A 14,892-nucleotide genomic window follows, 5' to 3' on the forward strand; every position below is an offset into this window, starting at 1 on the left:
AAATACATTAATCCTCAAGCACACATGAAACTTCAAGATTTCACAAGCTGGAACATTTGTAGCGTTAAGGAAGATAACACAACTACCCTTTCCATTGAGGCTGAAGTTGCTAATTCTCATATATTGTACAACGTAGTACACACCCAACACCCCTGAACACATACATACACACAAACACAAACGTGAAAACTTACAGGAACACTGGCACAATTTCAAAATTATGAGCTGGGGGAAGAAGGAATCACTGAACTCTTAACAAATTGGTAATCAATACATTTTACATAGTATACAGCGCATTTTATCTTTCTTTCTTTTTTTGTCGGCAAGTAAACGGGAACAGTTCAGAACAATGTAAACACAGAAGCTACTGCAGAGTTATGCCACACATATTGTATAATACACAATTAGCTTTTGCTTCACTGCAAAAGAAGCTAGATTTCTAAGATAGTTATCGGCTGAGCTCTTACGGTCCACACAAAGGACAGCATTCAGGCAGCTGGGCTTGTCTCTCTGGGTGTCCTATTTGAAATAAAGTACACTGAAGCTGTTCTGTAAAGCAGACTGACAATCCATCTTCAGAATCGCTCGCTCTAAGGCTGTGTACACACTGCTGCATTCAGTACACACTCTGCATTCCGTCTGCTCCCAACGCTGGTTGGGGAAGTGGTATACACATGATCCTTATCAACCTTGTCATTTCTAATGACATACTGTGTTTTGAGGCATTCTCCCCCAAACCAGCTTCAATCTACATTGAGAAAAAGAATGACCTGCAGCGTTCTAAGCTGGTAATGTGTGCGCTTCCTAAGACAGAAATGGAGAGCCTGTGGTCCTCTTGATGTTGTTGGGAGTCAGTCAGCCCTGACGTTGGGTTGATGGGATGACTGGGGCTGATGGGAAGCCAGAGTCTGACAACATCTGGAGGGCCAAAGGTTCCCCAAGCCCGCTTCTAAGGTGCACAATAGGCGGCTGTGTTTTGTCGTCCTACAACACCAGAAGGGAATATTTATGAACATTCCACTGAACCAGAAAAAAAAATCACACTGGATTTAAATGGGTGTTGAAATGTAAATACAGGATTCGGTCAAACAAACACAAACACACAGAGAGATACCCATCCCTAAACATATTGGCTTTAGCCAGTGCTTCTTTTCTAGGAAAAGAGGTGCTGGAACTCACCATGAATGCCTCCCTTGTTCTCTTACAATGGCAATGGTGCCAACCTGAGAGGTGCCAGAACTAAATTCCGACAAGTTCCAGGTGAAAAACAGCCCTGGCTTTAGCTATGCGCAGCACCTGATAATTCTGGGTGCAGATTCCTAATTCACATCTGATGATGTCTCAATGTAGGTGATGGATATGCATGACAATGTGGATGGAGAAATCCATCCAGTTGTATGTTTGGTAGCATATCTGCATCAGCAACTGTTATGGATGGCTGCTTGTGCTCCTGTGTTGGATCAGAATAATTCTTGTTTCTGGAAAGTTTGTTCCCAATAGGGTTTTTTTAAACAAAAAACCAACAACTGATCTTTCCCCCCATCACTTCTTCCCATGAAAATTGTTGTCAGGTGTCGATGAGATGTTTCATACGCTCCATTCAGCAGACAATGTTGGATGATTACCCATCTTTGAACATTTGACAGTATTAGCCCATAGATGTTCAGCGTCTAGTCTCTCTTGTCGTCATTAACTTAAGGCCAAGGTTTTCTCAGACTATGGTCTGTGGAGCCATGGGATTCCTTGGAAGTTTATCAGGATTTCCTCAAAAGACTAGTTATGGTGGACATGGGAAAACTCCCCTTTGGCAGCTTTCCCACCAGCTCCACAACTGATATTTGCTTTCAGTGCATGAGCACAGGGGAATCCTGGGCACTATCCATTCATATATGACTAGGATACATTCTACTGTCACAGCACTGGTCTGTCTTTCCCAGTATTGTGACTAACAGAGGCTCTGCAGAGTCTGAGGCAAAGATTTCTACCAACCCTTCTGATCCCTGTAACTTGGGACTGGGGGAACCTGTGACTCTGCAGAAGTTGTTGCATTCGGACTCCCACCAGTGCCAAGAAGCATAGTCTGTGGTCACGCCTGCTTTTGCCAGAGATGCCAGAGACCAAAATTGGAACCTTGTGCATGAAAATCCTGTGCTTTGCCACTGACCAGTGGTACCACCCAATACTCCATCACACAAATGAGTTTGGACAGGTGGGAATAGAAGCAAGATCTAGGGATATTACTAAAAGAAGGAGCCTCAGGGAGGGAAGAAACTTGGAATCTTGCTACCCTGGATCACAATTTGCTGAATATGGGAATGTTGCACACCCATTGCTGTTGTCCTAGCAGAAAGGGGGGTGCAGTTAAGGCTGGACTTTGAAGCAGAAATCTAGGGTCCCCTTCAGCAGAATGAGAAGTAGGACCCCCAGCTGACATTTTGAAGTAAGTGGAATAATATGTCTTACCCCACTAAACAACTTCCCTGTAAAACCACTAAGCTGAGAGTCTAGAATTACAGATAACATTTCACCACTGAGTGGGACAATCGAAGTGACTTGGAGGTTTTCCAGTCACAGTGAAGCAAGGGAGGGGAGAATTAATAGAGGGAAAGGGGGTGAGATTATAGTAATGTGGGATCCAGAGGTGAAGAAGTAGAGATAGTTGAAGTGGGGCTATGATTGTGAAAGATCTGATTTTATGTATGGTGTCCACACTCTGAGAAGATGTGTGGCAGGGCAGCAGCTGGTAGATCAACTAAGCTAGGCTGTTCCTCAAGTTTCTCTGAAAATTTGAATAAATTATCAGATCTCTTCTTCATGTTCTGTTATGAGGTCTTAAGATGATTTCAGGTACTTATCATGTGCTCTCTCTTTTGGGGGGATTAAAAAAAAGAGGTGCTGGTACTCATATACAGGTATTAATAAAAGTACCATAGGTGCAAGCACAAAATGGCTGCCATGGGCCACAAAAGAAGAAGTACTGGTACTTCATACCAGTGAGTACTATGAGGGAAAATGCCGGGGGGGGGTTACATATCTTCCAACTGTATCTCTGAATTCTAGGATATGTTTATGTGTTTATGTGTGCAGTAGTACTTCCTTACATGGTGAAGTATATAAACATTTTGGATATTCCTTTAAGAACAACATGGGGCAGTCTTCCTTTGTAACTTTCTCTAGAACAGTGGTTCTCTCCCTCCTCACGGACCACTTATTGTTTCTTCTACCTGTTGTAGCAACTGTAATGTGTGGTGCTACTTGCTGTAGCTTTTTAATTGTATTTTTATTACTTCTTTTGTTTCTTCTATATTGCAGTTTGCAGCACTATAATTTGAATTCCATAGAATGCAAACTGTAGTACAATAAAATCCAATATAAGCAATAAAAGAAGCAACAAAAACACAATTAAAATTCAGTACCAGTATTTAACGGGATAGGTGTGCCTTCTCTCATCTTGAACCACAAATCCACAGACACACTGCAGACTACCTGAATGAAGCTCATGGACCACATTTTGAAAACTCCTGCTCTAGAAGGAATAGCTTTCATCATTCATTCATTCATTCAGACAAGAAAAGCTTGTTTTAGCTTAACAAGTGGGACTTGCAACAGAACACTGCAGCATGGAGTGCTTCCATTCAAGATTCCAGTCATGCCCTTTCCCTGGATGCTCCATTGTATTCCCACACCCCAAAGGCAGTTAATGCATTTTATAACTAACTAACTAAAGTGACAAATCAATACAAAGTTTTTTTTTAGTTGACTTCTCAGGAAGCCATGGTTCCAAATGATAACGTAGAGTCACCCTCTAAAACTGCATAATGAAACTCTTTGCAGAAGTCTATGACAAGCCTTCTGCCCCTCACAGGAGAAGACAGAATTAGACTCGCAATGGGGAACTTCTTTTAAAAGCAATAGCAACACAAATAATAACGTATGTTTGAACTGTTTAAAATTTTCAGGAAATCTGCACCTTATTAGGCATTGTAACTGCAACTGTTAACTTTTGACTGGTCTTTTCGTTATGATGCCATATCCTTCCCACCCACTTGAGTTTAACAAACCTGATGCCACCAATTTCTGAAACATTTATACATTTATGGAGCACCTGGATAAGACTATACAATGTTCTTGTTCAGCAGCAGAATTACTAAAGGCAATGAGAATCTACTGCACAAACAAAGGGCAATTCATGAATGCCACTTACAAGTTAAGCATAGCGAATGATCCTCAATATGGCCAAAACCACATGTGGTTGTTGGAGAAATATTTATGAATGGCTTTCTTGAATAAGATAACTGTGTAAATGAAACCTGGTTGGGTTTCATGAGACACAAGCTAATCAAGGTCAAGAAATGATCAGACAAAGTAGAAGAACAACAACCCATTTTCTTTCCTCCCCCCCCCATCCTTACTAAGTCCTCAGCATGTCCAAAAGAAAAGAATAATATTCAGCATGTGCTTGCAAAATCTGTGCCACAAGATTACAACCTAACACAACTAAGGGAGATTAAGTTCCACTTTAGAGCATGTTGGACACATTACGGTACTATCAAGTCGTATCAGCTTCGCCTTCAGCCAAGATGTAGTTCAGTTTTATGATCGTGCTGATAAAATCGCCAAGTTCTACAAAGTCCGCGGTGACAATGTTGATACCACTTTCGCCCGGTGTCTGAGTCTGGACCCACTGCATCATGGCGGGGAGAGCTCTAGGGAGGAAGAAGAAAAAGAATTACCCACCACTGAAAGCATAAAATGTGCAGGAACGTAAGAAGGTGCCTTATATTGAGTTAAACCATCGGTCCATCTAGCTAAGTATTATCTACAATGGCCAGCACTGGCTTCCCAGGGTTTTAAACACAAACAATGAGAAGTACCACAGTGGTGCTAAACAGCAAAAGTAACAACAAAACCGCTGCACATCGGCTGAAATAATAATGACAAAATTAATAATAATAATACCAAAGATACTGTAATGAAAAATCAAACAATGGAACCAAATACACTTATATACATGTAACGTATATGACCAAAATCAATACAAAAGAACCAATCAGCTGGAAAAACAAAGCTGTCGGTAGTGGGATGTAGTCATCTTGAATTCTTTCACAGAGGGGCACCTGAGAAGAAGGAAGAAGACCTGCCTTCCGGATTACAACAGGTTTCGCAAAGGAAGCTTCATCAGTTCTTCAAGTATATATGATTAATATATAGCTGTGCCTACATCATTTGTATGTTTGTTTTTCTGTCCTAGTGAACTTTGAAAACTTATGTTGGCACTGAGCTGTTTGAATACATCTCAAGCTGAATGGTTCTTTTGTATTGATTTTGGTCATATACGTTACATGTATATAAGTGTATTTGGTTCCATTGTTTATTTTTCATTACAGTATCTTTGGTATTATTATTATTAATTTTGTCATTATTATTTCAGCCGATGTGCAGTGGTTTTGTTGTTACTTTTGCTTCCCAGGGTTTTAGACATGGTGACAACTCCCATCAATGTTGTTGGGCTCCAACTCCCATCAACGTTCCTCGAGATGCCAGGCAGAGGAGAGAGAGAGAGAGAAAGGGTTCTATTCTCAGCATCTTGAGAAATGTTCTTTTTTGTTTTTGGTTTCATTTTGGATGCTCTCTGGGTTTTGATGTTCTGATTGAAGTTCAGAAACATCGGGAGGGTCAATGGTTCCCCACCCTGATGGGCCAGGTCTCAAAATAAAAATAAAAATGGAGGTAGCAAATATAATTGAATAAACTGCAACAGAGAATCCAACTTAACAAAAGTCTACTTCATTTAATTCTCCTCAAGAGGAGAAGTTCGCAGGAAGGAAAGTATATTTTTCCTTCTACAGATAATCTTAAAATTCAAAGCACAACCAAATTCTGAACCATTTTTAAGGTTTTTAAAAAATATTCCATATGTACATGGCAACGAGAAGAAAAAAACAAGTCTGTGTTTTCCCTGGGCTGGAGGTGGTGTGTCTTGTTTAAGGATGTACAAATTTGTTTAAGGGTGTATAGATCCATTAGCCTGGGTTTCTTAATTTCTCAAACATAAATTCAATTCCCCACATTCCTGCAGCTATTTAATTTTTTTTAGAAACCAAATACCTCATGTAAATGTGTTAACATTTTAGTGCAAATTTCTGCCAATAAACCACATTTTGCATGCAATTTTGACTACTATATACATTATTGCTATCAATTTTCACTAATATGCATTTTAAAAGTCATTTTCACTCATATGTGCATGTTATGCACACTTTCCCCTAATATGTGCATTTTTGTTTGGCTGGAGAACTGCATTGCAACATTTGGAGAAGTGCGAATTTCAAAAGATAGATGTGTTTTGGTTCACATATTGGCTTGAGAAGTGAGAATTAGGTAGTTTCTTATTAGAATTCAAACGAAATCAAATTTGTCCCTTGTCCCTTGTCTTGTTTACCATTCCTTGTAATTCCCAGTGCTTCCATCCCTGTAATTGGCCTCATTAAGCAGTTTATTCAGGGAAAGCACAGCCCATGTGGCATGGCAGATACCCACATGGCTGAATGCTCTTAGAAACATAAAACAGCTACATTACACACCCTGACATTAGCAATAAACACCTTCTGGTTGGCTGTTAAAAAAGAAGGGGGGAGGGGGAGAGAAAGTGTCTGGCCCAATGTGTTCCTCTTTCCCAGCACAAAAACCTGCGGGTAGCTAAGGTCTTTGGAGAGTCAGAGAAAGATCTCTCCATCCATGTAATGTTCCTAATGATTCCTCAAGTTTGCATCAAAATACCCACCCACCCCAAATGCCAGTACCAGTTTTCCTCTCGGGATAAATAACAGGGCTGTGGTTCCAATGCTACAGAGTGGCCCTGATCTGACCCAAGACGACCTGGAGCTTAGAGTATGCAGATCTGAGTCTCGACCCAATCTGGGGGCCTTGGGCAGTCATGCGGTAGAGGGACGGGGAGAAGGAAACAAATGTTTTCTTCTCCCCCCGGACCACTCAAACATGGTGAAACATGCAGTTGTAGGGGGAGAGGAAGAACACACAGGTAGCCTGCAAATCTCCTTCTCCCTCTCCTCTCCTCATCACAATCACCCCCGGCTCTTTTGACATCCCCCAATCACTCCAGGTGAATCTGACCTGGCCCAGGCCAATCTTGGGCTGCCTCAACCCAATCTGGCTGAATCCTGGGTTGCCCCAAAGCAGCCCACTCCTGTTCAGGATCAGAGAACCAGCCAGATCCAGTACATAGTCCTAGTAAGTAACAGCTACCAGTAGGGAGATCCAGATTGGTGCCATGGCAAGCCAAGTGTTATGTCTCCTGTCCCCTTACACTGTGGCCTTGTGTGATCCAGTGTCATGGACTGGCTGGATGCTGAGGAGTGGTGGGAGGCATCAGCAGGGGAACCCCTAAGGGAAGAAGGCTCAGAGCCAGGGAACTGGTGGTGGGACAGTGATGAGTGAGAAGAGGGAGCAGACTGGGAGGAGAAGGAGTCAGAAGCCAAAGACGCAACAGGGTCTAGTGAGCAGGAAGAGGCTGGGAGAGTAGTCCAGAATCAGAGGCAGAAGCAGAGGCTGAAGTTGAGGGGGGCAGAGAAGCAGAGAGGAGGCAGGCCACTGAAGAAGCCTGGGATGTTCTTGGGTTACAACTCCCATCCAGCATGGCCAATGGTCAGGGAGGATGGGAGCTGTAGTCCAACAATATCTGGAGGGCTCCATTTTAGCTACCACTGTATTGCTGTTTGCTTGTCTCTCAGAGAGAGGAATTCAGCATAGTGCTAGCAGACTGCTCTATCACTGGAAGCACTTCAGCTTGCCTGGTGGAATGACCTGACCTCTCTTCCCCCTGCATACTGCTCAGGGGATCTTCTGGCCCCCTCCTGAAGCCTATTTGAGAGATGCAGGGGGCATAGGGGGATGGAGAGGGGGGCATTGTGTTAGTGGAAGTGCTTGCACAGGCTTCCACTGGCTGAGCTTGTTTGCTGTATCCCACCAAGAAACACAAGTCCTCCAAGTCGGTGGTGGTTTCTTATTAAAAGGAACTGATCACACGGGGGCGAGGAATGGGGGAAGTAATCAGCTCATGGTTGTTGCTGAGAAACTACCGGGTAGTGATCAATCATATTAAAATGTTCATCCAGCCTCAAAATGTTAAACTGTGCCATCTGATTGAATATGCTTCCAAATTTTATCCAGCAATTGGAGAGTGTTGAATTATAGATAAGCATTTCAGCAGAATGAATTCCACGGCTGCCGAATGGCAATTTAGAAAAGCTGAATTCATAAATTTGTAAAAGTTACTTCCACTTGTTTCCAGTGAGTCTGATGCCTATAAGAATGAAGAACTTCCATGGCCGATGCCCTGAGATCACCAAAGAATCTATATGTCAGGGATGGGGAACCTGTGGCATTCAATAATTTGTTGGACTACAATTCCCATAATCCCTGATTTTGGCCATGCTGGATGGGGCTGATGGGCGATTAAGTCCAACATCATCATCCATGTCACCAAGAAGCTACTCGCACATTACTTTCCAATGTCCTGTTCTGTAATGGAGTGAGGGCTTTCCAAAAGCAACAGATGTAGAAGTGCCTCCAAACTATGTATGCGCTCCTCCAGAGGGAGCGTAATCCCATCAAGATCATCCAGCCTCCCAACCATCTGGTCTAGGGAACCACTCCCCAAGCAACACTCCCTGGAAGTGACCACCCAGGCAGGACAGCAACCACCTCAAAGCATTGCCACCCACCTCTAACTCGGACAGCTGCTCAAGAAGGATGCCATGGTTGATGGTATCAAAAGCCACTGAGAGGTTGAGGAGAATTAACAGGGACACATTTCCCTTGTCTCTCCCCCAACAGAAGTCATCACACAGAGTGACCAAAGCAGTTCTTAGAGCAGGGCTGGTGAACTTCAGGCCAAAGGACCAAAGTGGCCCCCAGGCCACACCCCTTCTCAGGACACGCCCATCACTGGCTCTACTCCAGACCCCCCCCCCCTCAAGAGCTTTTACAGGCTGGAATGTGCCTTTGACCTGTGGTCATGGCTCCTGCTGCTTGGATGCAGGATGAAGATGTATGTGTGGAGTACAAATGGGTTGAAACCACATCCACTTTTAGCTCTTGCCCCACCTACCCCTGGCATGTGCCCACAATGTTGTAGCCCCCAAGCCAAGCAGGAAAATGTTCCCTGCCCCTGTCTTACAGTAACTGGCCTGTGTTCTCATTTCTCCATAACTAAAGAAGAGTCGTATTATTACTGTTGTTAATTTTAACGACAGCTGAACATTTAGACGAGCGGTAGTATCCCTGGAAGGGTCCAGGCCAGAAGTACATCTAGTTACGCACGAGGGAAATGGTTGGCTTTTGCAGGAAGCTTCAAAACACACCAAAGGTTTAACGAAGGATGGCTAGCTGCCTAGTCATTGAGGTCTGTTGTGTTTCCCAGACAGATGGGCTGCCAAGGCATACCTTCTGTTACAGTCAGCCAGTCTCACGGGAGACCACAGAGGGCCTGACTCTGTGGTGTCTATTCCCATCGACCTTCTTTGGTGACAAGATAAACCCTCTGTTCAAACTCCCACAGGCGTGAGAGAGAGGCGCTGGAGGCTACACACATTTGCATGCTGTTGTGAAAAACCCTGCACTCCTGCTACAGATACCCTTCCCACCATTTATATTTGTCGGCTGAGGAATTTGCCTTCCTCTCCCATACGGAGTCTCAGTTCCTCTTTTAACTGGATCCTTTGAACTGGCCTCTACTATAGTAGAGAGATCGCATCAAAAGCCTCCTTGCTGGCTGGCTGCATTCAAGGCCAGCAAGTCCTAGAATTCCATGTGGAGCAATTACGGTAATTTCTGTCAATTTATTGGGCTGATGTGGTTCGGTACACGCCGACGAGAGCCAGCGAGCACCGTGGGCCTCGGTACGGAGGTCATTTGACACTGCTACCCAGACTTATTAAAAAAAGGTATTTAAGTGCCTTGCTGTTAGATAATTCATCCATTGTAAGAGATTGTAACAAGCATTACACGCTATTCATATTCAGGGAGTATTCAGAGGATGATTTAATGAAGGTGGCATTTATTTTTTCTCTATGCCCCACATAAAGGTTGCAGCATGTGGGACTTTTTAGTTTAGGGAAAAGGCAAGTCAGTAGTATAAGGGGGGATTATGAAGATTTGCCATTAAAACAACCTGGACTCTGAAATCATGATCTGAGGCCCTTCTTCAATGCCCCCCCCCCACAAACGGTCCAGAGCAGGGGTCAGCACAGTTTTTGTGGCTTGGGCCAGTTCACGGTCCTGCAGACGGCGCTGTGGGCCGGAGTGCACATGCGCACGCATGCACAAATGCTATTTCTGGTGCTCCTTCCGGTGTTGAGGAGGCTTCCTGCAGCCAATGGGAAGCCAGCCAGCGTCGCGGAAGGCGGTCCCTGCTCTGCTCCGTGTTGGTTTAGCACGGGAGCCGACCGACCGAGTGGACGGCGGGGGACCCTGAGTGGGCGGCAGGGGTCCATGGCCCGGTTAAACAACCCCCATGGGCCTTAGGTTGCCGGCCCATGGTCCAGAGGGTGACAACATGAGAACAACAACTTTTTTACTCTGTTTGTGGAATGCTCTCCACAGGGAGGCTTGCCTGGCACCTTCATTACATAATTTTAGGCACCAAGCAGAAACCTTCCTCTATAACCAGGCATTTCGCTGATTGAACATGCTATGGCCTTTTAAATGTGTTTGCGGGAGGGGGTGTTATTGTTGGGTAGTTGTTGCGGTTGTTGTTGTTGTTGTTGTTGTTGTTGTTGTTGTTGTTGTTGTTGTTGTTTTGTGTTTTCATTTTGTATTTTTATGCTGTAAACTACCCTGTGGATGAAGAGCAGAATATGAACTTAATAAATAATAATAATAATTTAAATGTGAACTGAATTGAATTTGTCCCGTAGCCTTCCATGCCCCCCCCCCATTTTTCCTTGCCAGTCATGAGGAAATGTTCGCCAAAATTGCCCACTGCAACTTTAAAGGTATGTTATAGATTGGGGGGGACCCCCCCTCAACCCTAGAAATTAATAAATGGTAGGATTTTTTTTATTTGGAATGCGAAGGGAGAAATACAAGCTGCAGATGAATCCCTGAGTTAGCTTATGCAAAATGACCTGGCCAAGCTAGAGCCATTGAGAGCCATTGGCAATGCAAGAGAACTGTCCTTTACCCCCTTGCCCTGAGGTGTGAACAGAGACTGGGGTATGGAAGGTTGCCAGGATAATTGGGTGCAAGGTGACAGGAAAAGGGATTTTTTAGCAGGGTGTTCTGTGAAGGAGGAGGAGGAGGAAGAAAGACTGGGATCCATCTTGGGCAGGCTGGCTGAAGGCTGGCTAGGAGAGATGCCTTGGACTCCATGGCTGTACTGCTGTGGGGGGACAAGCTCCTCTTGAAATAACCATGCTGTAAGACCTGGACTCCCTCCATGGAGACTGAAGGTGTAAACTGGTGAATAAACCATATTTCTTAACCATATTTCTCCAAAGGAACACAGACCCTGGGCCCCCCTGGAATCTTGCAGGTATGGCACCCAGCTTTTGTAACAGCACCATGATTGCACATTTCTCCACCTTCCTAATATATAAGGGAACATAAAGGCAAGTATATAATCCTTGCACAAGTGTATGTGACCTACCTATTCAACACAAGATTCCTTACAGCTCATACCCCATCACAAAGGCTGTTTGTTGATGCTGAGTTTCCAGCACCAATGCCTGTGGCAGTTGTGTATCCGCTGGAGATGGAGATTACCCAAGAAAATACTGACCAGACTTACCCTGTCTTCACTTATGATATCTGACAAGAACACGGCTGGAGGTAATTCAACTCCAGGCAATTACAATAGCCCTGACCTGCCATTCCTGTACACAGCATATGTTATCTCCTTAAATAAAACCACATCAAACAGGCAGCGTTTTCTCTGCAGCGGGAGCCGGTAATGAATTGATACATCCCAGCGCTGTTGGATGCATTTCCCCGATGGAATATTCAGTGAGTGTAACCAAGAGTAGGAGCCAAAGTGACATGGTTAACCGTGCAGCTGTGAAATGGAGCACTGATGTGAGAATCCAGGAAAGTGAAACTAGCTAGCTCAGGGACCAAGGCATACGTGTCACTGAGCAATCAAGAGCTACATAAAGAAACAGCAGGGGGACGAATGATGAGACAAGTGACATGAATGGAGAAAGGGAGAGCCAAGGTAACCTAGATTTTACCCAGGGAGAATGGTGCATCAAAAAAAAAACCCCTTAAGGTGGCTCAAGGCATTTCTTCAATGCAATAAATCTGGTTCTTTGCAATGTAAGAACCAGTCTTGGAAAAATGAAGAAATCCCTTGAGACACCTTATGAGCCAGTGTGGTGTAGTGGTTAAGAGTGGTAGACTCGTAATCTGGTGAACCGGGTTTGTGTCTCCACTCCTCCACATGCAGCTGCTGGGTGACCTTGGGCTAGTCACACTTCTTTGAAGTCTCTCAGCCCCACTCACCTCACTGAGTGTTTGTTGTGGGGGAGGAAGGGAAAGGAGAATGTTAGCCGCTTTGAGACTCCTTAGGGTAGTGATAAAGCGGGATATCAAATCCAAACTCCTCTTCTCTTCTTCTTCTTAAGTTTCTTTGTTGGGCCATTGGCACTGGGTAAAATCTAGCTAGCTTGTTTTTGCTAGAGGCAATGGATTAAAACAGCTCTTTTCTGATTATGCTTAGACATGCTGGTATCCTTAGATACTTGGAAAAATAAGTTCCCCTGTTGTAAAAAGTCACCATCAACTTGGCAACAATTTTGCATGAACCCAGCCTCACAGGTTGAAAGCTAGTACAGTGGTACCTCAGGTTACATAATGCTTCAGGTTACATACGCTTCAGGTTACATACTCCGCTAACCCAGAAATAACGCTTCAGGTTAAGAACTTTGCTTCAGGATGAGAACAGAAATTGTGCGGCAGCAGTGGGAGGCCCCATTAGCTAAAGTGGTGCTTCAGGTTAAGAACAGTTTCAGGTTAAGAACGGACTGCCAGAACGAATTAAGTTCTTAACCCGAGGTAACAAATGGCTAGATTTAATACATGCTTGCACCCCATTGCAGCTGAAAAATGACACTAAAAAGTGTAACCAGCACAGCTTTTCTTCAAGACAGCTAGAAATGGGAATGACCCGGGTTAGATTAATCTTTGTGATCTCTGGAAGGATGCATTCCTGCATTGTACAGCAAAATAATTATTGTTATGCCACAGCAGCTACAAAGTAAAATACATGATTGAGACACCATAAGTGATTCTCTTAGCAACCATATCTAAAAGGTTCTAATGTAGGAAATAGGCAGTCCAATCAAAAGTGTCTAGATGGAGATCATAAACAGAGCTCCCCCATGAAATTAATGCCAACAGTGATTCCCCCCCCCCCAGAAATAAGATATAACAAGCAAAAAAAAAATAAGGAACCTGTTATGTACTGAGTTGAATAGGATCCAAACTGCAGCAGTCTGATTGGTCCTAGAACAATAGGATTGAGATTGCAGCAGTCTGACTGGTCCCAGAACAATAGGATTGAGATTGCAGCAGTCTGATTGGTCCCAGAACAATAGGATTGAGATTGCAGCAGTCTGATTGGTTTGCAGGAGCCACCCAATCCAGCTCCAGGTGGAATTGAATCCGCACTCTGATTGGCATACAGGAGTATCCCGGAATTAGCCAATCACGTGGGGCCCATTGTGTAAATAGTGTATATAAAGCAAACGTTTTGGGGGAACTACACTCCTCACTACTATGAGCTGAATAAAGAGCATGAAAATCACACTGGACTCCGAGTATCTTTCAGAACCCATTGTGGTAATCCCACATTAAGGTGCTGTTGTGAATTTATATAGTAGATGGATTCCAGATTGTGTTGGTCTTGGGCGTTTAATGCTTCACACCATGCATTACGGCAATTGTCTTAAGGCTCTTGAGGCGAAACACTCCTCTCTGATGAAGCTCAGTAAACAAAGGATGGACCTGGCAGATCTCCAAGGCTCCAAACTGCTCATCACCAATCAGTTTTGCTTCAGTCCTTAAAGCCACTTTATCAAGCAGTAATATATTCTACATGACAGTTGCTTAGCTACCAGAACTCTAATTTAGACGGCTCTACAATTTTAAAATCTCCCCAAAGGTCAAAGCCCATTGTGTGCTCCATCCTTCGGTCACTTTAAACCCATCCTTACAGCCGCCTCTTCCTCATCCATTCCAGACCCTCCAAGTGTCCCTGTTTTTCAGGGACGGTCCTGGATTTACAGAAGAGCATCCTGGTTTCTCATTTGATCCTAGAATGTCCTGCTTTTCCTTAGGATGTCCGTAATTTCTTCAGATAAATATTAGAGGGTATGGAGTTATGCGACCCCAAGCCAAGGAGATAAGTAACTGTACAACCTTTGGAAGACATCTGAAAGCAGCATGCATAGGGAATGTTTTTTTTTTTAATGTTTAATGTTTTTATATATGTTGGAAGCTGCCCAGAATGGCTGAGGCAACCCAGTCAGATGGGCAGGGTATAAATAATAAAAATATTATTATTATGGAATAGGTAAAGGGACCCCTGACCATTAAGTCCAGTCGTGGACAACTCTGGGGTTGTGGCGCTCATCTCGCTTTAATGGCCAAGGGAGCCAGCGTTTGTCCACAGACAGCTTCTGGGTCATGTGGCCAGCATGACTAAACCGCTTCTGGTGAACCAGAGCAGCGCACGGAAACGTTGTTTACCTTCCGGCCAGAGCGGTACCTATTTATCTATTTGCACTTTTGACGTGCTTTCGAACTGCTAGGTTAGCAGGAGCAGGGACCAAGCAACAGGAGCTCACCCCGTCGCAGGGATTCGAACCACCGACC

The 14,892-nt window shown here is 44.1% G+C and overlaps 1 protein-coding gene across 1 annotated transcript in view; it reads right to left on the reverse strand.

Annotated features, from left to right (window-relative positions):
- Positions 1-1,767: 1,767 nt before the first annotated feature.
- The window catches only part of PLCXD3 (phosphatidylinositol specific phospholipase C X domain containing 3), a 75,061-nt gene continuing 61,936 nt past the window's right edge, over positions 1,768-14,892 (reverse strand). The window contains exon 3 of the mRNA XM_033164493.1: positions 1,768-4,706. Coding sequence (XP_033020384.1) covers positions 4,550-4,706 — 157 coding nt within the window. The 3' untranslated portion in view covers positions 1,768-4,549. The remainder of the gene's footprint in view (positions 4,707-14,892) is intronic.

This window comes from Lacerta agilis, chromosome 11, assembly GCF_009819535.1.
Source record: "Lacerta agilis isolate rLacAgi1 chromosome 11, rLacAgi1.pri, whole genome shotgun sequence".
Lineage (NCBI taxonomy): Eukaryota > Metazoa > Chordata > Lepidosauria > Squamata > Lacertidae > Lacerta > Lacerta agilis.